Source organism: Rattus norvegicus, chromosome 14, assembly GCF_036323735.1.
Source record: "Rattus norvegicus strain BN/NHsdMcwi chromosome 14, GRCr8, whole genome shotgun sequence".
Lineage (NCBI taxonomy): Eukaryota > Metazoa > Chordata > Mammalia > Rodentia > Muridae > Rattus > Rattus norvegicus.
In genome coordinates this window covers 98,384,236-98,410,646 of record NC_086032.1, presented here as the reverse complement: position 1 = coordinate 98,410,646, position 26,411 = coordinate 98,384,236, and the positions used below count along the sequence as shown (strand labels likewise).

The 26,411-nt window shown below is 46.6% G+C and overlaps 1 protein-coding gene across 2 annotated transcripts in view; it reads right to left on the bottom strand.

The window, feature by feature from the left end:
* The window catches only part of Spred2 (sprouty-related, EVH1 domain containing 2), a 101,567-nt gene that overhangs the window by 41,497 nt on the left and 33,659 nt on the right, over window positions 1–26,411 (bottom strand). The window contains exon 1 of one of the 2 annotated variants that reach the window (XM_063273235.1): window positions 507–19,333. Within the exon in view, the coding sequence (XP_063129305.1) occupies window positions 507–523 (17 nt within the window). The 5' untranslated portion in view covers window positions 524–19,333. 2 annotated transcript variants of the gene reach the window in all.

The window sequence follows — 26,411 nt, the reverse complement described above, 5'->3', positions numbered from 1 at the left end:
CATTAAGCCACATATTAGGGGGTGGGGCAAAAGGTACCGATACCAAAAGACATTCATAATTAGCCTGTTAACACCAGATAATATCCTTCAGCTACCCCCTCTGCTTATTCATTGTTTCAACATTCTAAGCTACCTACAGAGAAGGTCTGTTGTCTTTCTGTTTCAAGTAGCATCTTTAAAACTTATTAATATAAAATGATGGGTTAAAGCCATTTTGATGTGAATCTCTAAGGAGAGGGATGAGTGAAGAAAAACTATCCAACAGAAGATCGGTGGTTACCTGTCTCTGCGTGTGGGTAAACACTCACATGTACACACACACACACACACACACACACACACACACACAAACACACACACACACTCACCCCACCCCCAACACACATACAAAGGTTCCTGAGGATAAATTTTTCTCCCTTAAGAATGTTTCAAGTAAACACTGGGAAGGTTCAACACAAGAGGAATACAAGAAGAAACTGCAATCCCAGTAAATAGTCGGCACGTACCTGCCCGGAGATGCCATTTCCTCTACATTGTGGAGTCCAAGGGCTGCCCATTAGCATCATCGCTACTATAAAGCTTCCGATAAAAATGGATCCTCTCTGGCTGACCTGAGAACCAGCTGGCTGCTGAGAAGTAGTTTCCCCCATATATGATTCAGTCTCCTTGACAAATATACTGCATTGTACCGGATGAGTCATCGGCGGGTTAGAGTCCGCATTTTACAGGCCCGTTGTCATTACTCACCAACAACACCCTGATCCTCAAAAGTAGAAACCGGGAGGCTGACAGCTGACAGATGCCTTGGGTTTTTTTTTTTTTTTAATTAAAATATTGTTTTAAAAAATTCCTGTAAGTTACAACGATCAGTCATTGACAGACATTCAAAATGCACAGGAAGCCAAGCTCATACACGGCTACCTGAGATTCCAGTCTGTAGACTCACAAGTGTGAGCTGTCACCCTGCCAAACCACGTAACTTTGTTCAGATTCATCTCTCTGAAGCATGAGGTTGGGGCTTTGTTGATTCCTGTGTTGCTTTTGTGACCACTGTCACCATTTAATCCAGCCTGGCCTCAAACTCACCATCCTCCTGCATTAGTTTCCCTAATGCTGATATTACAGGTGCATGTGACCATGTCTTGCTTGATTCTCGGGCTATAGGATTACCAATTACAAATTATAAAGACCTATACATAAAAATAATTTTTGGAGGTGGGCATAGTAAAACAGTCCTGTGGTCCTGTAGCCCTTAGGAACTGATACAGGAGGACTAAGAGCTTGAGGCCTGGCTTACACAGTGAGACCTTTTCTCCAAAGGAAATAGATAAACGATCATACAGGGAGCTGAGAATGTGCCTCCATGGGTAAAGTGCAGAAAACCTGGGTTCAGTTCCCCACACTACATAAACCTAGGTGTGGTAGCACATTCTTCAGCACTAGGAAGGTACAGACCGAAGTATCAGGAGTTCAAGGTCAACCATAGCCACAGAGAGCTTGAGGTCAGCTTCGGATGAGACCTTGACTAAAAAAGTACAATTACTGAGATATGTCAGGAGTGATATGAAATGATGTATGAGCTCTGTTATAAATATTTTACTCCTACACACACACACACACACACACACACACACACACACAGAGTAAGTAATATAAGGGCGGGAGGTAAAGAAACAGCCAAACCCGAATAAACTGCTGTATCTGAGACTCTCTCAAGTTATCTTGGACAGTTTGCATGGAATATTTACATGCATGTTTTGTTCAGTCCCCAGGATGTGAACCAGAACAAGGTCCATTTTTTTCTTGGGCATGAAGCTTCCATGCATGGAGAGGAGGGACAGCCTGACAGCCTGACAGCCTGACAGCCTGTGGGTGTGGGAGCTGAGGTGAAGCTCAGGAAGTTTTCCAGCTGGTATGAACCACATGCCCTTAGGTCACTGTGAAGGAAGGCTCCATCAATCCCCGGAATGAATGGCTGTTACTCCTCTCTGGCTGATGAGAGCTTCCTTGTGCTCTGAACCCATGTTCATGAGCTCAGTGGTAACACAACGAGGGAGAGGCGCCATTCCCAGCTTCCCTGTATGGCTTTGGCAATGTTCCCTGAGAACGTATATAAGTCACATCCCTAGTCACTTATGCCAACAAAGCTCTAAGGTGGCAATGTTGGCTCAACTTACTTCATGCTCCAATCATCTGGAGAAGAGAGCTTTTGATCTCATAGCTGAGAAAAAAAAAATCCAGCGGTTTTGTTTGCATGCTAAGCAAAACTAGATGAAACCAACCGTCACTTCAAACACTCTCTGTGTTGATGAACTGTGGAGGCAGGGCAAGCCACTCTAGGAAACAGATGCCCTACTAAGTCCCAGATCCCTCCCTCAAATCCTGAAACTGACAGCCACCTCAGCCAATCACCAACTCCAAGTATCAAAGGGTGTTGCTTAATGGACTGCAAACTGGCCATAAAAGGTTGGACAGTGCCATGCCACACCAAACCTCACTAATCCACAATGATTAGGATGACGTATGGGACCTAAGGACAGCAAGCTTAGCAAAACACTTCCCCACAATTCCTGACTTATATACACTGGCCCTATGCAACAGGCGGTCACATGGAGGTCGACACCTCTCTAGTATAAGGAGTCTATTACAAATTCTAAAGAAATAAACCGATATAGCTCTTTAGGGAGTTTTATAAATTAGGGGCTAGGACTGCAAGCTTAGCTAGAAGAGTGCTTGCTTGGCATACATAAAACACGTATTCCATCCCCAGGAATGTAACACTATTATAATAATATAACATAACACACTTATAATCTCAACACTGGAGAAGGAGGTGAGAAGACCAGAGGTTCAAGATCATCCTCGGTTACATACTGAGGATAGCCTGAGCTATATGAGACACTAGTCTTAGAGGGTAGGGGGTGCAGGCTACTGCCCATTTGAGGATCATAGTTAAACACCTGGAACCCATGTTTAAAAGCCAGGTGCTGCAGTGTGTGCTGCTAACCCCAGGGTAGGGGACCAGGGAAGCAAGCACAGGAACTGCAATACTACAGAGGCTGCCAACTGGCCAGCCGCCCTAGCCCATAGGTGAGCCCCAGGTGAAAGGCCCCATCTCGAAATAATTAAAAATAAGCTGGACAGAGCCAAGGGACACATGGGAGGTTTCTTCTAGCCCCAACATACACACACACTGGCACCTACATGCCCACATGCGCGCACACAGACACCGCGAAAAACTCAAAGAAAAATAAACAAACCCAGCAGTAAATGTGTGTGTCCACAGCAAGAAAAGAACCACAAGGTAAATCAGAACTGTAGACACTGGGACAGGGAAAGGGAGTGTTCATGCCACTGTGGTCACTTTTCTACAAGTATGAAACACTTCAAGATAAAATTAAATACACAAAAGAAAATATATAACTTACTAGAAAAACCATGGGTTTAATAATCACAATAGGGGCCGGAGAGAGGGCTCAGTGGTTAGGAACATTTGCTGCTCTCCCAGAAGACCTGAGTTTCGTTCCCAGCACCCATTTCAGGTAGCACACAACATCCTATAACTTCAGCTACACAGAATACTATGCCCTCTCCTGATCTCCACGGGTAATAATCACACACACACACACACTCAGGGGAGGAGGGGACGAACTAGATTCCTGTTATCTGCGACAATATTATTTGAGCTTGTGTAGCCTTGAATCCCTGGGGTTTACGTGGCCAGAGAACAAATGCATCCCCCTAAGGGTATCCGACACAGAACCTGGACCTTTGGCAACTCCATTCCACACCCTCATCATCCAACTCTGACCTAGCAGCTGTCCATGCTTACCTGTCCATCTAGAGTGGCCCCTGCCACCATCTCAAACAGCCGAGGGCCCTAAACCTGTGAGGAGGACAATGGGTTGGCAGTTGCTGTAGTTTGTATGAGAAATGCTCTCCACTGGTTTGGTTATTTGAGCATTTGGTCCTGGTTGACGGTGCTGTTTGGGGAGGTTATACGAATAGAAATGTGAAGCCAGCTTCTATCCGGATGGATGCCCGTTGCCATGCCTACTTTGAAATCACCCTTGAAACCAGAGCATCATCAACTCTCCTGTAAATTGTCTTTGGTCATGGAATTTTATCACAGCAACCAAAAGTAACTAATACAGAAGTCCGGGTTGGTCAGTGCTGACATTCTGACAAGTGGACTGGCTCTGCAGTGGCCATTTTGAGGTGCAGGAACACGGGTCTATGGAGATCGGCTGGGGTATTTTGGGCCTCTGGGCTCCCATACCTTCATGTTCACTTTCTAGCATGGAAGCCAAACCAGCCAGGAGAAACACAGCAAACTGGCCCTAGTTTCTCTCCTTTCTTTTAAAAATCTATTTTTTATTTCATGTACATTGGTGTTGTGACTGCATATATGTCTGGGTGAGCGTGTCAGATCCCCTGGAACTAGAGTTACAGAGAGCTGGGCACTGCCTTGGAGAAGCTGGGAACTGAACCCAGATCCTCTGGAAGAGCAGCCAGGGCTTTTAACTGCTGAGCCATCTCTCCAGCCCCTGGCCCCTGGTTTCTTCTATTTTTCTAATAGACTTCTTTTTGTTTGTTGTTGTTCTTTTTTTTTTTTTTTTTTTTTTGAGACAGGGTTTTTCTGTGTGGCTTTGGCTGTCCTAGATCTCAATCTGTAGACCAAGCTGGCCTTGACTTACAGAGATCCTCCTGCCTCTGCCTGCTGAGTGTTTGTGTACTCTGTGTGTGCAGTGCCAGTGGGGCCATAAGAGGGCACCACACCCCTTGGAACTGGAGTTACACTGTGAGCCACTGTGTTGGTGCTGGGGACTTAACCTGAGTTCTTGGCAAGGTGCTTTTAGCCACTGTCACCCCTCTAGCCTCATACAGCCTTAGTTTAAGGCTCTTGCCATGTTTGAATTTGTTGTTTTTGTTTTATCCTTCTTCTTCTTCTAGGCCGTTATATTGTATTCTGTCTTTTAAAAACATATACAAGCCAATGTCAAGATCTGAAAGTCATCATGGGTAGCGAGACACTGTAAGTGATAAATACAAAATGCGCTTGGAACCCAGGTGTCTTGGCTTAAAATCCAGGCTTATTTTGTCTTCTCGGGAGCCTTTTTCCTTACTGTAAAATGTGTTTATATTATGGATAACCTCATGAAGCCATCCCTTTTCAGGTAAAATGTTATGTTTACTTAAAACTTAATTCCTAGCTGAGTGTGGTAGCATGTGCTGTAATCCCAGCACTCTGGAGGCTGGGGCAGGAGGATCAGGAGTTTAAGGTCAGCCTTGGCCAGCCTGGTTACCTCAAAGAGAGGGGGGAACGCAAGGAGGGGGGAGAGAAGGGTGGGAGAACAAAGTAACCAAAAACTAAATAAAATAAAACCTTATTTTCATCTTGGGTATGAAAAACACAAACTCCACAAAATGGTCATTTTATCCTGTAGCTCACAAGTATATGAAACAAAATTTTGCTCAAATGTTTATATATTTAAGGAAAGAACTACATTGGAGAAAATATACATTGGAGGGGGAGGGCTTGGGCATAGTTGGCAATGATCCATTCTTATAGTTACCGCCCCATTAAAACCACAGTGCTTAACAGACGACCTGTATAAAAGGGTTGTGGAAGCAAGCCAGGTGCATTTACCTGAGTTAGGGGACAAACTCAGAATAGGATCAGAAAACAAAAATAGGTTTCTCCTGTCAAAATATGTAGAAGCAGCTGAAGAACTCCGACTTCCTCAGGCAATGCTGTTTTGAATGGGATAAGTGTGCTCGCTTAGCACAGGGTCTGGCTCTTCAGCTCACACTCACAGAGGTGGGCCAGCTGGAGCCACCATATTACCCTGATTATATATTGTGTTCCAGAGGTGGCAAGTTAGAGCTAAGCAGCTATGACAGAAGTAAGTGACCCTCTCACTAAGATCCAGTCTGATGACTTCTGGTGAGTGGCGGCAGCAGCGGGGGTGTGTGTCTGTGTCTGTCAGCAAGACATACAAATAAAAGTTAAAAAAGAAAAAATGCCAGGCAGTGGTATTGCACACCTTTAATCCTTTAGTCAGAGGCAGGAGGATTTCTGAGTTTGAGAACAGCCTGGCCTGCAGAGCAAGCTCCAGGTCAGCCAGGGCTACAGGGAGCAACCCTGTCTCATACCGCCTCCCCCTCCCAAGTGTCTGTCGTTCATTGGTCCCTTATTGCTTAACACTGCAATCTAGGATCAGATACTCAAATGTTATCTATGGTCCTCTGTAACTCATGAGCTATACCGCTCAATGAGAACACCCCACTCTGCCTTCCCGCAGGGTGGAAACTAAAGCCCATTGTCTTGTTTGCTCAGAGAAAGTCCCCTCCCCACTTCAGAGTTTAGTCCGCCAGCTGTAGTGTGCAAGGCCACAGCCATGCCTCCCTCCCCCAAGCACATCTGTGCAGTTTGCAGAAACCACACATGTCCCCGGAGTGTGAAACAAGAGGTGGAAGATGATTGGAAAGGCACCCTCAGGAAACTGAGCAAACAGGAGTGGAGGATGCTTTCTCGGAGGCTGGACAGCCATGTGAAGTATTGATAAAACTGCCAAGGGCCTTAGGAAACTAGGGCTGTACAACACTGTGGCCATAACAGAAAGGGCCCCACAAGGAGGCAGGTGCCAGCCCAGGGAGATGAAAACCATGCCTCCAAAGACGGCCCCAAGACATCCCTAAGACAGCCCTGCATCCACTCACGATACACATTTTCTTTGGCAGGAAAACTTGTTTATTTGGGGAAAAATGAATCCACGGAATTAATGGATACTGCAGGTGAAGGGACCCCTGGGATGAGTCTCTGGGAGGGGAAACTGGAACAAAAGAAGCCATTCTCTTAGGTTCTCTTGAAAACAAAGCCTTGGCCAGCTGCTAGGACACGATGAACTCTGGCGTGTATGAGAATAGCTGTCTTTCTGGTGCTCACGAGCTGCTTTTCCAGCAGGCATGGCAGCTGAAGGAGGTATAGATTTATATGGCTACCTCCCTGAGAGAAGAGTCAGATACGTTAGCACTGTGACGAACAACCCAGGCAAATTCAGTACTCTGTGGTACTGACCTATGACTAACTGGCTCTCTGTGGCTCATCTCAAGAAGAGTTTGGATTAGCCACCATCAGAGGCCTCTGCTGATCAGATGCATAATGGGCTATTACCCTGAACGGTTGTGACTGTTTTCCTTTCATGAGATCCTATGATGTGAAGACCCGAGACAGGACTGTGGGCTCAGCCCAGATATCCCTAAGAAAAGGTGAAAGGAACCCACATGTACCCCATATCCACTCTATGGGGTCACAGCATTTTGCTTACAAATTCGGTTCCTGGGTGGCATGGAGCAGACATAGGCTGCATCGGTACACTGATGCCCTCTACAGAGTCTGTGGCACAGAGCATTACACAGAAGGGCTTTGACAAGTCACTCTGGAAAACCGCAGGAGAAGCCAAGGGCTGGATTAGCAAGGAAAAAGGGAAAAGCCTGAATTCAAAGTGCTGATTCTAGGCTCAGCTTGGGGATCAAATGTCTGAGAGACTCAATTCCCCCTTCAAGCCAAAAGCAGGCATGCAGAGGGCCATTCAGGGCCAAGCCTAAATCCTCCCAGGATCTGGACTCTATATCTAGGGCTGAGATAACAAGTTAAAGGGGTGGGGCAGGCTTAAAGCCTAAAAAGGCATATAGAGGCATCAAGGGGATGAGTATTCCATGTATTTGTTACCTTACAGTGATCTCAAACCACAGGGATCACAAACTGGTGCTGTACTAAATGCCATTCTGATCAGACCAGCCCACCCTGTGCCTTTACTACCTCCAAGCTGTACCTGAAGCTGCTCATGAGTATACAAGTCCAGGAACAGGGCTGGTGAAATGGTTCACTGAGTAAAGGTGCTTGTTGCCAAGTCTTATGACCTGAGTTTGATCCCCAGGATTCACATAGTAGAAGGAGAGAAATGGGGGCTGGGGATTTAGCTCAGTGGTAGAGCGCTTACCTAGGAAGCACAAGGCCCTGGGTTCGGTCCCCAGCTCTGAAAAAAAGAACCAAAAAAAAAAGAAGGAGAGAAATGACTCCTCAAAGCTGTCCTCTGACTCCTACACAAGTTCCCTCCTCTAAAAGGAGGCGGGGGAGTTATGGTGGTGTACACCTTAATTCCAGCACAGAGGAGGCAGATGCAAGCAGCTCTCTGAATTTGAGGCCAGCCTGGTCTACATAGCAAGTTCCAGGCCAGCCAGGGTTACAAGGTATCTCAGAAGAAATGTTTTTTATTTTTGTTTTTTATAAACCCCCTCTTCTGGAGAGAAGTCTACTGCTCTATTTGAGATCAATCACCATAAAATTTTATCCAAGACTTGGGTGGCTTCCTAACAGAATGAACCTTCCATGAGGAAGCCATCTTTGTCAAATGGTTAGACAGATATTTGGCCAGTCTCTTCTGGGAATTCTCAGCAATGCCCCTTATAATTTATCTGTATAAACAACATACAATTCATAGGATTAAAAGGCCTAAAGTTCATTCTATGAGTGGCAGTCAGTATGGTTGAGCTCTGTCACTAGTTAAATTTAACATGAGTAAGATAGAGATAGATAGATAGATAGATAGATAGATAGATAGATAGATAGATAGAATTGGGGGGCATGATATATGTGAGAGTTGTATTCCAACTTTACAAAAACCAATAATCAACAACAATCCTAAATTAAGTGGTGCATACCTGCAAGCCCCAGACCTAGGAGGAATGCCTCCAATTTGAAGGCAGCCCGGACAATACAGTGAGTTTTCTGCCATCCTGGACTAGACAGCCTATTTTTAAAAACCACAACTAGGCTAGTATGATGTGGTAGTCCATGCCTTTAATGCCAGTACTCAAGAGGCAGAAATGAGTGCACAGATCCCTGAGTTCAAACCCCACCCCCACATAAGAATCAAACAGTAGCTGACAAGGTAGCTCAGCAGGTAAAGGCCCTTGCTATCAGGCCTGACCACCTGACTTTGATCCGCAGGACCGACATAGTGGAAGAAGAAAAATAACTCCTTGCAAGAGATCTTCTGACCCTCCACATGTGCCCACTCTCACTCCCTACCTTTAAATAAGTAATAAACAAAGAACCTTGTTGGGGCTGGAGATGATGCTCAGTAGTAGATGGCTGGGATATCACATGTGAGGTTCTATGGCCTTCCAGCAAAAGAATGAAGAGAAGGGGAGGCAGGGGAGAGATGGAGCTCAGTGTGGCAGTCAAGATGGACCTCACTTACAATTAGTTAACTTGCAGATTCAACATACTCAGAAGCGATCAAGAGATATTCAACGGTGGGTGTCTTCCACACCTGCTAATGTGACCTTGGCTTTGTGCAGGAAGGCACAGTGCAAGCTCATCTTCCAGCACAGCTCCTAAATGTCAGTGTGTCGCTGTATCTGTACTCAATGACTGGCATGTCCCAGCACCATGTTAGTATAAGTCCGACTTGTTCAGATTGTGTTCAGTTGCTGCTGCCAGGCTCTAGGAGCCACCAGCAAGGGTGAGTTCTACCCTGTGTACAACTCTGTACAAAAGAGGCTGATGTTGCTGGGAGAATAAGTCTCTCAGTGACACTTATTTAAGGACTGAAGGTGGGCAGGCAGTTAGTTCACCCACTCCCTTCACTTGGCTGCCATTTACAAAGAAATCAGGTTTCATTAACATAAATACCAGGTACTAAGCAAGAAAAGAAGGGAGAATGGATGGCTAATGTGGACTCCACCCACTCAGGCTAAGATCAGGATGCTGGAGCAGGAAGGAAGACATTTCAAGACTTGTAGCAGGGCTTCATGTACTTGAATTTGTCTTCCAGAAAAACATCAGACCAAGGCTTACTCTTTGACTAAGGTTCTTGTTTCTGATGCCCTAAGATCCTTTCTCCCTTTCTTTCTCAGCTCAGGAGGGAGGAAAGCTTCCCTGGATTTCAGGTTTGCTTCCTGTGAGCCCTGCCATTTTGGAATGAAACCAGTGTGAAGGACAAGTTTCAACATTTGAACATTCCAAACTACCAGGCTGGGTCCCATTTTGCTGCCACTCAGAAGCTGGAAACAAACACAAACACACTATCAATTTGGTGGACCGGATGCCAACAGACAGCAGCTAAACAGTCCCCAGGCAAAGGCCACGGCCCTCCGAAAACCTCAGCTAACCACACTCGGCTCAGCTCTGTGCCTTCCTTGTCCCCTACAGTTAGTCTCCAGATGCTGTTGGCTCCTCTTGTGTTTCAGGGTGAGGAAGGGAAAAGTCTGAGGGCTTCATAACAGAACTGAGTATGTATCATCTGTGGCCAGATGAGGCATTATGGGAAGAACAGGAGTCACATTCCATTGGCCAATCATAGCCTCGCTGGGGTCACAGCAGGGCAGATTCTGAGGTGTTTTAGCATGCAATGGTCAGAACCTATAACATAGATTAACTGGGACATAATAAAACCACCAATTTATCTGACAACATAAATACAAATAATTTTAGCTGATTGCTCTCTGATTCATAAATCAAAGTTTAAGAAGGTGCGTTCTATCACAGTCTATAATCTTACCCCTTCTCTCACCCACCAAGACTACAGGAGCCATCTTACAACTTTTTGGTAGGCTGGGATATAGCTTAGTTCGTAGAGCGTCTGGGCAGCAAGCAAGAAGCTATGGGAAGAATCTTCCCCAGCGTGACACAAACCCAGGTATAGTGGCACGAACCTGTGGTCCTAGAACTGAAGTGGAAGGGGAGGGCTTATGAAAATCTACCCCCTTCCCAACATACTTTTCATAGTCTTTCGGACCTTGACTTTTTTTTTTTTTTTTTTTTTTGGTTCTTTTTTTTCGGAGCTGGGGACCGAACCCAGGGCCCTGCACTTCCTAGGCAAGCGCTCTACCACTGAGCTAAATCCCCAACCCCGGGACCTTGACTTTAAGAAGTTGATTTTATTGTTTGTATTGGCCTATCTGTGCACCATGTGAGGGGGTCAGAAGAGGTTGTTGGATCTCCCATAACTGTAGTCACATCGCAGTTGTGACCTACCACCTGTGTGCTGGGAATTGAACCTGGGTCCTCTGGAAAAAATCAATGCTCTTAACCTCTGAGCCATCTATCTAGTTCCTGAACCTTGTTTTTTATCCCTTTGATCTTTCTAAACTAGAACACAAACCACCCACTCGATTTTTTTCACAGCTGCACGCTATTTACTATAAGGATACACCATGACTTTGTTGAGCAATTGTTCATCTTTGTGGAACTGGGGGGCATGAGACCCAGGGTCTTTGTAGGTTCAAGTGAACTGTGAGTGAGCTACAACCCCAGTCCTGCATTATGGAAGAACATTTGCATCTTCCTAACCTTTTTTGCAAGATCAGTCATGAGATGAATAACATTAGAGATGTCTTTAAATATCAAGATGTGTGCTTTCTGCTGCTAACCACCTGACTGGATACGGAAAGAGAAGGAAGAACAACCACCCCCACCTCTCCAGCTGCAAATCCATTCCAACCCAAGACCGAGAGCCCTTGGGGAAGGTCTGATTTGCTGGGTTAGAACGTGTGTCAAAGACGCTCAATAGAACTTTGAGGAAGAAATGAGGGTTCAACCACCGAGTGCCTGTTCTCCATCCCCATCTGTACCCTCTTCCTGCTGACCACCCTCCCCACCTCTCCATCCCATTTGCAGGTATCTTGGCATCCGTCACTTTAAAAAGTTCTCTCTGGAGGTAGTGGAGACATAGTATCTCAGTACCTGGTAGGGAACTTCCGGAGTCTAGGCTTCATAGTAAGACCCTGTCCCACAGCAATGAACAACAGAACAAGTAAACTTTACAAAGAAAAACATTGTAACAAGTCTGGTGCCATTGGCGGTCATAGTTTACCTGGGAACCTGGAGACCCAGCTGGAGGTCAATTCCACAGGATTCACTCCAGGGGAGCAAGGCTGGATTTCCCCTCCACAGGAGCACAGTTTCTGGGGGGAACTTTCAAAGCAAGACTCCTTGACAGAGCCCAGGAGACCATCCCTTCTTAGCTATAGCTTCCCGCAAAGCTGTAAACTGTCTGCAGAATGGACCCCACTGTCGTTCTTTATCTTTTCTCGTGTAGTTTATGCTGGCCTTGAGTCTCTTCCTCCCAAATGTGGGACTACAGGGGTACACTATTATGCCTGGTTTGTGGAGTGCTGGGGGAAATCAAAGGAACCTAGGGATCCCTTCACGTTAGGCAGACACTCTGTTTTTGAGCTACACATCCCCAGTCAAAACCCAGACGTCCTCTGGCATCCTTACAGTATTGGGAACTTACAAAAGGAGCCTGCCTCTAGGCCTAAGCACTGCGGGGACACTACAGTTGGAGGCTCGATGAATCTTCTCCCCAGAATCATGGTTCTCAAGAGCCCTCTGGGTGTCAAATGACCCTTTTACAGGGGTCACATATCAGGTATCCCGCTATCAGATGTTTACATTACAATTCATAACAGTAGCAAACTTACAGTTATGAAGTAGCAACAAAAATAATTTTATGGTGGGGAGTCATCACAACACAAGGAACTGCATTAAAGGGTCACAGCATTAGGAAGGCTGAGAACCACTGAACTAGAAGCTGGCTGGCAAGGGCCCTCCAGAGGGGCTCAAGAAGGCAGGAAAACATCCTGGAAATGTCACTTGGGCCAGATGCCACAGACGACACCCCTTTCCAGAAATGCACGCCCATTATCACCTTGCGTGTACATCATTACAATGTCCTGACCACGGGGTCAAAGTCAAATTATTGAAACAATTTATATTTTGGGGGCCCTAATTAGAAAAAAAAATATTGTGAAGGTGTCTTTAGTCCAAGTGGAGGGAATTGAGCAGATTTTACTTTAGGTCTTCGGAATACGCATGGCCGCATTTACATATGAAATCTGCACTTCCCTTTAGAGTGGTTATCCACTCCCAAGACCACATACTCATTACATAGGTCCAATGGAGTGACACTTCCCTCAATGAGTAGAATTTTTCTCCCACCAACAATACTAGTTCTTAATCTTGGTTACACATGGTGGTAACACGTGATGTTTCTGTTGTTCTTTTCGGTGGTATATTGTTTGGGTACAGCCTGGCTCCTGCCTTTTCAAACTTCCTGGGTACTGCTGATGTACTGCAGTGGTTAGGAATCAGTGCTGTGAGAACCTGTTGGGGCTCAGTAAGAAGCAGAGGTACCTTGAAAGGGCATTGGCGGCTGGACACTGACTGGCCTTCCTGAGATCTGGGTCAGCTCCTCTGAATTACTGAGGCTGGCCAGGAAGGATAAACACTGGAGCTTAGTACAAACTAGGGAGCTGGGGAACTGATTAAAGCCAGAAGTCAGGCCTACTCTACGTCAACATTCCACTGGCCCCACGCCCCTCTTGCTTACACGCGCATTAAGTAGCAATGTGCGTCTGGTCGGGATCAGCCCATGCCCGGACAGATAAGGTCCTGTTTTAACTAGCGGAAGGGCTATAAACATCCAATTCGCTACAGCAGCCTAATAAGAGCCAGCCTCATTCAGGTAGAGAGGCGCCAGCAACTCCCTCGGATCAGCAAGCTTCACATCACAAGGGACCGCGAGTTGCTGCGGGTACTGTATTTTGATGGACAGCTGTGAGCCTCTGCCCACTTTCTTGTGGTTACGTCTAGTGTCGTCCTCAAATGAATGTTTCCCTTTCACAGAGAGGAGTGAGGCCCAGGCGACCCTGGTTAGCTACTATGAGTAGATCGAAAAGTTGTAGAAGCAGATCTAACCAAATTCCAAAGCCACCTGCTCCTTCACAGCCCTATCCTTAGACCCAAATTTCAGGACAGCCTGAACACGGGACGCAGGAAAAACCCAAAGGTTGCTTGGTAACTCCACCCACGCAAGCGAGCCTGAAGGTACAAGCCCTTTTCTAACTTGCTCTCCTGAGTCTCCGTGGAGACAAGCCTTGGTCCTGCGCCCCTGATGAGCCTATCTGTGCTGTTCAGGAACGGTCTAGTCCCAGCATACCAGAGGCTACTTACTGCCTGTCCCACTCCAACTCTAATCTTTATTTCTGAGGTTCTGGGGATCAAACCCAGAGCCTTGTGCATGCCAGGTTCTGAGCCACAACTACGGCCCCTCCAAAGCCTCAGTCTTTGCTCTGCGATGGTTTTTTTTTTAAGACGGAGTCTCCTTATGTTGCCCAGGCTCTCACGCTCATGGGCTAAAGAGATCCTCTCCTTGGGGGGTCGGAGACTGCTCTTGCAGAGGACCATTGTTCAGTTCCCAACATCCATGTCAGGAGATTTACAGCCACCTATAACTCCAGTTCCAGGGGGATCTCCAGCGCCCTCCTCTGGCCTCCACGGATAACCGCACTCATGCGTGTATGCCCTACTTCCCAGACAACATACACATACACATGATTAAAAATAAATCTGTTGGGGGTTGGAGAGATGGTTTAGTGGTTAAGAGCACTGGCTGCTCTTCGGAAGGAGCCAGGGTCAGTCCCCAGCACCCACATGACAGCTCATAACTGTCTATAACTTCAGTTCCAGGGGATCTGACACCAATGCATATGAAATAAAATTAAATAAAGTTATTTTAAAAAAGTGTTCTTTAAGAAAAATAAAATAGGGGAGTTGGGGATTTAGCTCAGTGGTAGAGCGCTTGCCTAGGAAGCACAAGGCCCTGGGTTCGGGCCCTAGCTCCAGAAAAAAAAAAAACCCAAACAAAAAAAGAAAAATAAAATAAAGATGTGAGGCCATGGTGGCACACGGCCTTTAATGTCAGTACTTGGGAAGTAAAGACACGTGAATCTCTGTGAGTTTAAGGCCAGCCTGGTCTACACAGAGTTCCAAGGCAGCCAGGGTTACACAGAGAGTCTGTCTCAAAATAAAAGAACAACAACAACAACAAAACAACAACAAACAACAAAACCCCCTGAAAAAAAACTTTTTAAAATTATTTTAAAAATTCTTCTATAAAGAAATTCCCCAGGATAATGCACTGCCCAGACTCACCCAACTTTGAGACCTAGGTAAAACTGCAAAGCCCTAAAAGTTCTAAAAGGACTCTTGGAGGTGTTTCCAGCCAATGGCTTTAAGATCATGGTGAGAAAGAAACCTTCCCAGGTGAGACCCCCCCCATCATCTCACCCCCACACTGAAAGATAACTTAAACGCACAGGCCCAGGTCCAGGTGCACAGGCACAGGCTCTGATCATGTTTCCTTTAAACAGAAACATGTTCAAACCAAAATGCAACATGTTATCACTGTAATCCATCACAAGGCAAAGAGCATCATTACGAAGGTCAGCTGACAGTTACCTGATGCGCCAAATATAACCTGTCTGCCTTAAACTCCCACAGGTTCCTTAGTCTCCCTGTTTTGAGGGATGGAGAAACTGGGCTATGGAGAGAATGACAGCAACAGACTGAGCCAAGGAGGGCACAAACCACAGCAGTCTGGCTCCAGAGCACATGGCTCATGCTCTAAGCCTCACTGGGTGAGCTGTCTATGCAGCCTCTGCAGCAGCCACGGGGAACCCCAAAAGTCACACCACCCCTCTTCACACAGCCCCAAGCCCTCCATGGGAACCATATGTTACTCCTGTAGCTCATATCTCCAAGTCATGACAACCCAGGTATGGTGGCTCATACTTATAATCCCAGCACTTGGGAGGCAGAGGCGGAGGGATGGCTATGAGTTTGAGGCCAGCCTAAACTTCAGACTGAAACTTTGTCTCAAAAATAAAAAAAAACAAAAACAAAAACAAAAAACAAAGTCAAAGTAGCATGGGAGAGACAGCTCCGCAGTTAGGAGTGTCAGCTGCTCTTCCAAAGGTCCTGAGTTCAATTCCCAGCAACCCACAGTCATCTATGAGTTCTGACGCTCGCTATCTTCTGGCACGCATGTACATGCAGATAGAGTGCTCGGATACATCAAATAAACAAATCTCTTAAGAAAATAAGCTAAATAAACTAGCAAATTGTTCTAAAGGAATAGAAAAATGTATCCTCCACCCTTAGTTCAGATGGCCAAGGAGCCCTGAAGATAATCTTCCTGTGGTAGCCTACTCCAGCCTGTACCAACAGACACTGTGACACAAAACAATTAAAGGTGCCAACGAAATGAGGCTGACCCAAGCTGGACTGGGAGACTCACACTGTCAACTCAACAGCCAAATACAGGACTTGAGTCAGAACTAAACGGCGCCCACCCTTGGGTTCATCATGGGCCAACTCATTTGCGGGTCTACAAATAAGGCAATAACAGTGGCTACTTGGGCATCTGTGAGTTTGTTCTTTGTGCAGTGCTTGTGTACACCAAGCGTTCAACACATGCCTGCTCCCATGTAGCCGAGATTAAAAAATGGTTGAATACAAAGCACACCATGAAGTGGGCAAAAACGCAGTCAGTACTGGGCTACTGTGCCGGCCAGCAAAGCAGGTGTCCCCTCCAGCCCTGCAAACAGCAAGTGTCCAGGTAAACATGTTCTCCTGGTCAACATGGAATTCTTCATTGCAGCGGGGAATTATCTGGGGCTTTAGCCAGCGGCAGAACTTCCTCTTGTTCCTGAAACACCGGCAGACGAGGAGGGTGAGCCCAGTGAGTGGACTTCTGTACTTCCCAAAGCAGGAGTTTCCCAGGCCTCACAACCACCTTGTGTTTCCCCAGCGCATGCTCATCCTTGAGAATACACTTCAAAGGCCACACGTGTGTGCGCACACACCCAAGACACAACAGAAAGTCTAGGGACACACACACACACACACACACACACACACACACACACACGGAGGAAGGGAGGGAGAGAGTACACAACAGAAAGTCTAGGGTCCCACCACACACACACATACAGAGGACACAACAGAAAGTCTAGAGACCCAACACACACACACACACACACACACACACACACACACACACACACACACAGAGGGAGGGAGAGAGTACACAACAGAAAGTCTAGAGACCCAACACACACACACATACACACATACATACACATACAGAGGAAACAACAACAGAAAGTCTAAGGACCCATCACACACACACACACACACACACACACACACACACACACACACACCGCCCCCCCCCAACAGGACACAAAAGAAAGTCTAGAGATCTACCACACACACACAGGACACACATACACACGCACACAGAGGAAACAACAACAGAAAATCTAAGGACCCATCACACACACACACACACACACACACACACACACACACACACAAAACACAAACCCTCCCCTCTTCCCACACACAGGACACAACAGAAAGTCTAGAGACCTACCACACATACACACACAGAGGACACGGGGACACACACACACACACACACACACACACAAACACAAACACAAACACAGATGGGGGTGGGGTGGAGCGGGATGGAGACCCACCACACACAAGCTGTTCTGCAACACTGGCATCAGGGTTCAACTGAGCACCGGGTTTCTAGACGACCTGCCTACAGTGAACGGATGGACTGAAGGCAACCAGCCATAAAGTCTGACCCGGGGCAGGAGCACAGGAAGACTGTAGGATCTGAAAAAAGGCTTCCGGGAAGGAGGCTGCCAGCAAGGCTGACTAAGGAAAAAACAAAGTGTGTGTGTGTGTGTGTGTGTGTGTAACTATCAGCCTACAGGAATCGCTGTCCTAGGAAAGTCTTGGGTTAGGGCTCGGTCACCACCCAGCTAGGCTGACAGGGAGACAGCCCAGAGACTATGTACCTGTGGCTGTGCCACAGCAGGTTAACAACACAGAAGTGGAACAAGCCATACGCACAATCTGAAGTTTTTCCGTAGAGTTGCCGTAACTCAATATATCTAAAAGGTATATTTGTTCCCACAGGTAATCCAAATAAAATAATTACTAGTGGGATGCCTAGGCTGATTATAATAAAGCTTCAAAATACTCTATACTCTGCACTGAGACTACCTCTCAGGCCACACTGGCTTGTTTTAAGGGCTCAGAACCCAAATGACTAGTGGCTAGAGAACTGGACAGTGGTCTGGGGACAGTTATTACCAATGGTGTCACCTGGGTCTCTGGCAGGAGGGGTGGTGCCATGGGGTGGTAGCATTTAGAAAATGTGGCTGCCCCAGACCCACTTAAGAAAGGCCACTGGCCTCCCTCCAAGTTCTACAGTGGTACCTGCTGCCATCCACACAGCCAGGTCGCCTCAGCCTCTGTCTGTCTGTAAGACTCAGTCAAGGAAACGTACTTTAAAGTACTCAATGGAATGCCAGCCTGGGATTTCTATGTATAAAAAGCCAAGGAGACTGTCAGGGGCAGGAGGCCCAGGGCCAATGAGCTAAAATGTTAGCGCCTACTGGGCTATTTGTCCCCAGTTCTAGACTTGGCCAAACTTGTGGGTTTCTTTCTGCGCACAACCCTTCTAACTTCCTCTCTGTGAGGGTAGTGGCCCTGCTTACAGCTCAGAGACAGGAGCAGTCCAATAAGGGACACAGCACTCTTGAGAAGAACAAAGCTGTCTCAGCCGGTATTCCCCTGTGGTATTCACTGGGCGCTTGAGCATTCCTCACACTGGGTCCTTTCAAGTTCCTCCTTCCCTATCTCTAGGACTCTAAGAATCTCCCTAAGAAGCCACCTTTAACCTGGGTGGTGGACAGAAACACTTAAGTGGGCTAGAAAGATGGTCCGTCGGGCAAGGGGACTTGCCACCAAGCTCGATGACCTGAGTTCAATCCTCAGGACCCATATGGTATAGAGAACCAACTCTTCACTTTTCCTCTGCATACGTGTCACACACACACACACACACACACACACACACACACACACACACACACACCTGTAAACAGACAAACCACAAGCACTGAAGGTCACTCTCCACCTGCCTGGGTCTCCTCTGGCTTGGCTTAAGCCTTCGTCTCTGGGATTCCCAACTAAAAATCTTTCATAGGCTGACATACCAGGATGGGAAAAAAAAATCTCTTATCATTTGGAGAAAATAATTTCGGGCTGGGTGGATAAACACGTACAGGAAATACTTCTATAGAGGTCTTGATCCTCTGAAGATTAATACCCATGAACAGGAGACCAGCCTCAAACTCAGAGGAAATAGGCAAGTTATAAAAACAGGAAGAGCAGGAAGTTTATTTTTGGATGAATATTTGTTCTGGTGACGCTCTCAACACTGACAAGAACCTTGATCTGCAGGTCATCCGCTGCAGCTGAGCGGCTGTGCTCCATGTCTCCACGAGCCGCCCCTCCCGAGAGTTCCGAGTCTTTCTGGAAAGGGCCTTGCCTCACGACTCCTTTCTCCAGCAGCCCCGGAGTCCTGTGGGATCTCTAGCTCAGACAGAACCTTGACCACCCCAGCCCTAGCAAGCCCCTGTCCCTTCCACCCCTATCCCCCTAGCAGACGATCTCCATGAGGCCTGTCGATGAATTGCTACGGTTGGTACCTTCCCAGCGTTGCAGTGTGATGTCCCCAGCTACCCTCAGCAGACTGGCTATTCCCCATTCTCACTACACCATAGAACCTTCCCCGCTTTCCCGCTGCCTATGGAATAAAAACCAGTCTCAATCGTGACAGATATGTCTCTGCACAACCCCACCAGAGTTTGAGCCTCAACACACACACACACACACACACACACACACACACACACACACGGGCCCTCACCCATGGTTCCCTCTTGGTGGGGTCGGGAGCCCTGGTTTACAGCTGCCTTATTAGTTACCTCTCATGCCTCTCACCTCATTAGACTGAGCGCCACAGGGCTCCACTGCTTAGCCATCGCTGTGCCCTCCCTCTCTCCTCCGACTCCCCAAAACCCGCCAGGCACACAGTAAGCTTGTTGTGACTTCTACTGAATGGTCAGGAGGAATTCTGCTCTCCACTTCTCCTACATACACAGTCTCCTCGCCATGACCTTGGCAGATAAACCCATGATGGGGAAAGGAAGAACCTATGTGACATTTTCCTTTGACCTAGGAGGAAAGGCCCCGTCTGCCAGCTGCCAGACACTAGCTGTGACTCTCATGGGTGCACAGGGCAGCACAGCACAGTGGGGGGCGGAGTCTGTGTTTCTCTCTGCCCTTCCCTCACAGTAGCATGCTGACCCCGGAGGAAGAGCTTGAGTTAATGATGGATTATTTCCTTGCCTCAGCCATCAAAAGCAGGAGAGAAGCCTGCAAACGCCAGTGAACTCTCTCGTCTTCTTGGCCATAGGTGAGCTTTGCTGGGAAAATGGTTGTTTTGAGCAGAGGCAGTGAGGGAGGAGGGTTGGGGACAGAGGAGCACCACCTGGCTAAACAGCCAATGACGGCCCACTAGCAGCACCAGTTGCAAGTGTAGCCTGAACCCAATATGAAGCACTGGCCGGCCTCAAACTTGCAATGGTCTTTCTGCTTTCTGAGTGTAGGGATTGCAGATGTGGTCCCCATACAAAGCTTGCTTCATTATTTGTTTAAGAGAAAGAAAAACACTGGAGGTTCCAAATAGCTTCCTAACTGTGTAGGCAAAGTTGATTTTTCCAGTCATTCAGTGAGTATGGACTGTCCCCGTATCAGATGGCACGAGATGGTATTCTATGTCTGAAAGCTGCAAGCCTCTAGGATCAGGTCTTCATCATACTGAAGGAAGGACCCTTCGGGACCTCGACAGGCACGCCGTCCCAGTAAAGGCAGCTGACATCCAAGACGTTGGACAGACACCGGGTCAGGACAGGTGACTTATTCTGTCTTCTCTGAAGGCACTTGGGATCGCTTCTCGGCCTTTTGGCTAAGATCAAGTGTGAAGGCACTTGGGAACTCCACACTTCCCTTGTCCATCTGTTTCCACCCGTCCTTCAGAGTCCCCCTTTAAAGGACAAGGTGGCTTACGTCTGAGATGGAGAGCCACGCTACAGCCTGAGGAGGCTGGCACTTGTCAGATGTCTATCAACCCATTTTACAGACGAGAATGCATGGGCCTCGCCTGGCCTGTCTACCTGAGGGAGGCGGAGGCAGATTTCAGCTCCAGACCATGGCTTCTGCTGTTGCTTTCTCCTTGACGGGGATGGCCATTGCTCTGCAGCATGGATACCTGTCAGAAGCGGCTCACGTTCCACAGCTAATGACTAGAAGGCCTGACTGAGTCGCTGGTTTTTGCACAGAGAAAGGGTGAGGCCCCCCCCCCCCCCAGTTCCCGGTTCGTAGATGAGAGCTCGACAGGTAAACACACTCAGTCTTAGGGCCTACAAATGAAAACTAACATCAAAAACGTTCAGCGTGTCATAAATGCTTCTAAGCTATTTCGGAGCCTGACAGAACCTCACGGAGCGCTCACACACTGGTGCTCACATCGAATGGAGGGAGACACTACCGTACTTGGTCAAAACAAATTCAGAAACGTCTAAATACGAACACAAACGTGTCTCTCGTCTAGATCTAGCTTGTCAAACTGAAAGTGACTATGTAGGCATGTGCTTCGCTAAATGCTAAGCTAAGGACGGCAAGTCTCTAACCACCATTAACTATGATTCACCCAGGAGGCTCGTGCCTCACAGGCTAGCACATTACAGCTAAGCTCCAGCCAAGTACTCCAATCACCTACCTTAATACAAAAGCTTACGAAACTCAATCTGAGCCCTCGAGGTAGAGATGGCATGTCTCCCGTTAGAGGCAGGGCCAAAAACATTATCGGTGTCCAACAAATGATGTTGGGGTGGCAACACCACCCTGTGGGCTGGGCTTCTTCACCCAGCCTGGTGCCCCGTAAAATGGCAATGTCTGGTGACCTCTTACCAGCGGGATGTCTCTTGATCTTCTCCAACAACTATACCAGAACAGAGAAGGGAGCGAGTTTTCTCTAGCGTGCGCGCACACACACACACACACACACACACACACACACACACACACACACACACTCTCACACATGTCAACATATTCCCAGTGGACTTGTGAACATCTCCTGGGTACCTAATGCAAGGAATCGACTCCTGAGTATACAGTCCCTTACTAGACAGTTCGATTCTGAAACCCGGCTGTGTTTCTCAATCTACCCCATGATTTCCAGCGCTCCTTGGCTTAGAGGTAAACTGCCCTCCTGGCCAGTCACTCAAGCCTCCAGTTTAGCCAATGTCTACAGGCAAAGCAAAACACCTGCCACCATTCAACAAGCTTAGCAGATTGGCTGAGGGGGCTCATTCTGCATGGCTGGCCTGGTGCATGGCCCAGGAGCCATTTTATCTCTAGGTCTACTGGCTTACCCAGCCTGTCCACATGACTTCTGACGTCCCAGTCCTCTGCTCCCAAAGGGGGGAAGCCCTTAACTCTACTCTAAGAGTATTTACCTGGTCAGACCTGAGAACAATCCTGCTGTTCTCAACGCAAGAGCTATTTCATTCTCTTTCTCAGACACAAATAAAAAGATGTACTGTATGCATCATCCCTCCCTCCCTCTCCCTCCCTCCCTTTTCCTCCTTCCCTCCCTCTGAAACACCCGACTTAAATCTAAAAGCATCCTATATCTGCCCTACCTCTTGTACATTCGCACAAACATTTGCTTTTGCTTTTTGGTTTTTTTCCATGTGAAGAATTTACTTTTAACAGTTTCTTCTTTCCCCTTACCATCCCCTTTAAATTGTAAACTGGCTGGAGAGAGGGTTCAGCACCTGTCTGAGAAAAACTTAGATTTTTGTGGACTTTAGCAGAAGGTCCCGACTTCGGCTTTGATTTAAATGGAACGGCAGCCACAAGAAAGTGTCTACAAGCCAATCTTGTCAAGGACGGATTTCTAAGGCTCTCTCATACCTAAGAAAAAAATGGAGGAGCTGGAAGATGACTTCATGCTGCCTCCAAGCCTGTCAGCCTGTACCTGATCTCCTGGGCCCACATGATAGGAGAAAACAGCTTCCCACAAGCAGTCCCTGTCATCCACACACACACTGTGACATGCACGTACCTGTATTCTGCCTTGCCCCAACCCCCATATATTTAAAAATGTTAAAAAATTGATTCTAGGTGTCCACCTCCCCACTGAGGAATGCAGTGCCCTCCCATTGTTTCTTTAACATGAAGGAAAAAAAAAAAAAAAAGAAAGAAAAAGAAACCCAGGCAATTACCTGGGCTCTGGCACTGTCCCCAGCAAGGTACAAGTCCAGACAGTCGCTGATGGTATTTCTTTTTGATACAAAAATGGAACTGCTCTAACTTGAATCCTAGGAAGATCTTTGCCACACACGGATTTTGAAGAAACTAGCAAATCTACAATGAGAGTAAAACTGTAGTAAATACACTTTCCAATCCTGTTAAACAGAGCAAGTTTACTAAAGAAACCATGTGTTAAGCTAGAGGCCATGAGGGTGAGCCTCAATGATACAATATTTGCCTGGCACTCGTAAAGGCCTGGATCAGAGAGCCAGGACTACTAAAGTCAAAGTCAAGGAAAAAATGAAACTAACAACAACAACAAAACCCCAACAGCCAACCAACCAACCAAATAGGCAAGCAAACACAGTAAGCATAGGTGTGCTAATAACAAGACTCAAGGGTCTAGGCCCAGCATGCATGAGGTTCTGGGTTTGACCCCCGCCCCTGCCGCCCCAAAAAAGAAACTAAAAACTCATTATACTCCAAAATCAGAAAGCTTCGAAGCACTGATGGCATACCACAAAGTAGGAAGTTCTGAAAAACAAAATTACTATTGTTGCTTTTTGAGAACAGGTATGGGCTGGCCTCAAACTTCTATGGGGCAAGGGTGAGCTTGGCCCTCCAATCCTCCTGCTTCCAACTGCAGTGTCAGGATCACAGATGTGAGCCATCGGCCCTGCTTACTGCAGGAAAGTATTTTAAATGTTACATAAATTAGCCTTTAGGCTATGGGTATAAGGTGTGCATGAAACAATGTAACTCTGGGTTTAGGTGTGAGAGCCATTCCTGCCAAGGACCAGCCTTGTCTTGGAGAAGGCTTCTGAGCAAAGGGTGTCTGGGAGCAGCGGAAAGAAGGATTCGAAGTCAAATCCTGGGTCTAAGCTGACGACCTGAGCTCTGTTTAATACAGCTTTTCCCCCCAGTCTACATCTATGTTGTTTTTTTATTTTTCCCGGAGATTTTTCTGTCTATATTTGTTATTTTAAGAGATGTCTCTGTGGGGGTTGGGGATTTAGCTCAGTGGTAGAGCGCTTGCCTAGGAAGCGCAAGGCCCTGGGTTCGGTCCCCAGCTCCGAAAAAAAGGAAAAAAAAAAAAAAAAAAAAAAGAGAGAGATGTCTCTGTGCATGCATGTCCCGTTGGTTATTCTAATCTCTCCGTGTCCTGTTGGTTATTCTGAGATCTTTTTAGGTGTCCTGTTTGCTTGTGTCTGGTCTCTGAGCATTTTCTTTTTTTACTCTAGTTTTTTTTTTAATTATCTTATAAACCAGTATCTCATGACCACAAATACATATTTTCAAACATTATAAAAATTTTAAAGATCTACAGACAATAAACTAGTGAGAGCCTATTCTAAAAGTATCATTTTCATCACGCCTAAGTCTTATTTGAGTCTTAGGCTGACCCTAAACTTAAAAATTCATCTCTTTATAAACATAAACAAAAACTTAACTAGATAAGATCTCCTATGATCACCATCCCTAAATCTCTATCCCCTTCCTTAATAATTTTCTAACAAGTTGACTTACAGAATGACTATTTTCATTCTTTTAGATTTATAAAGCCCCTCATATAATGTCTTTATTTTTTATATAATTAAAAAATTATATATTTTCAAACTCAGTGTTTAAGAGTTCTTTTCTACAGCCTTAAGGGCTGTCATAAGGGTTAGGGTTAGGGTTAGAGTTAGGTTTAGGGATTAGGGATTAGGGATTAGGGTTAGGGTTAGGTAAGACATAGTCATACCCTCAACTCCTAGACTTACTCTTTCTAATGATCACAAAGTCATTAATGTTAACAAAAGATATCCCTCAAAATATTTTATTATATATTATATGTTATTGTTTTATTATTACTATACAACAAGCCTGTACCTTCTTCCTCCTCTTCTTCCTCCTCCTCCTCTTCTTCTTCTTCTTCTTATTTATTACACCACAAACAAGCGTATGCCCACAACAGCCAGCAACACTCATACTCACACTGGGCCCTGTCCCAGAGACAAAACCATGTTACTCTGTCCCCACCAAGGCCACTGCGATCACATTATATAAGGTATAGAATTTCCCACAGACAGTAAGCATTTCCATTCACAACCTTTGGAGCAATCATGTATTTATTGGGGGCGGACACCCAGACTCCTGTCACCGCCTCCCTTCCCATGCTTGGATTTCCCCCTGAGTCTTCAGTCCTCTCACGTGAGATTGCAAACTTACAGAAATGCCTGGTGGGTGTGACAGAAGGTCTTCACTTGAGCAAGAACCAGTCTCGGCAAAATAAAGGAACGTGTGAGGGCTTCCAGAGATAGCAAGGCTCCACCTAGACCCCACCACAAGCCTGTCTTACAAAACTAAAAGGGCTCTGCATACCCAGAGACCAGCAACCTACCCAGGTTCCTTTTTGTCAAGGTCAAAAAGGAGTCACACAGGAGTGATTCAGATACAGGGTCAGGTCAGATATGATACTGCTGTTCACAAAACAAATACCAAATGCTGGGGTTCTGCAAAGATGTAGTAGTGCTCAGCAGCCTGGAGACTAGATCCAGACGGCCCGAGTTCGAATCCACCCTCTGCCGTGAGCTGTGTGATCCTGAACTGCCCAGTCTCTTCATGACTCTGCGAGTGAGATGTGTCACAGGTCTAGTTCCACGGCCATGATCTAATCACACCAAAGGCAGGGTGGGCCTTATATGAGCACCACTTAAACTTTCGCATAGGTCCCCTCTATTCTTTCTAAAAGAAAGCATTAGTTTTATCATCACAAAAGTTAATATACCATCCCAACTAGACCTGGTTACTCTGGCCCTTCTTGCTAAGTGCCACAACCTCATTTCAATGTGCATACTTGCGTAATGCTATATGGGGGTGATAAATTTTCTAGAATAGCATTTTAAATTACTTACACACAAGCATGTAAGCATACTCACACAGGTGTACAACACACACTCACACAGATGTACACACATACACACACACACACACACACACACACACACACACACACTCCATACAGATGACAATGACCAGTGCTAACACGATATTCCAGATAAGTTTTGGGGATACACATTTTAGGTGAAATGTGAATCCCGTCACACAGGCAGAGTTCTGTATCTTCTTTTCAGCCCACTACTGTATTTCTGGATTACCAACAATTCACTGCAGAGCTGGGGAGATGACTCAGCTGTTAAGGGCACAAACCACTCTCGGAAAGGACCCAAGTTTGGTTCCCAGCACCTACATTCAGTGGCTTACAACCGCTGTTAACTCCAGGTCGGGGAAATCCAAAGCCCTCTCCTGACCCCTATACAGA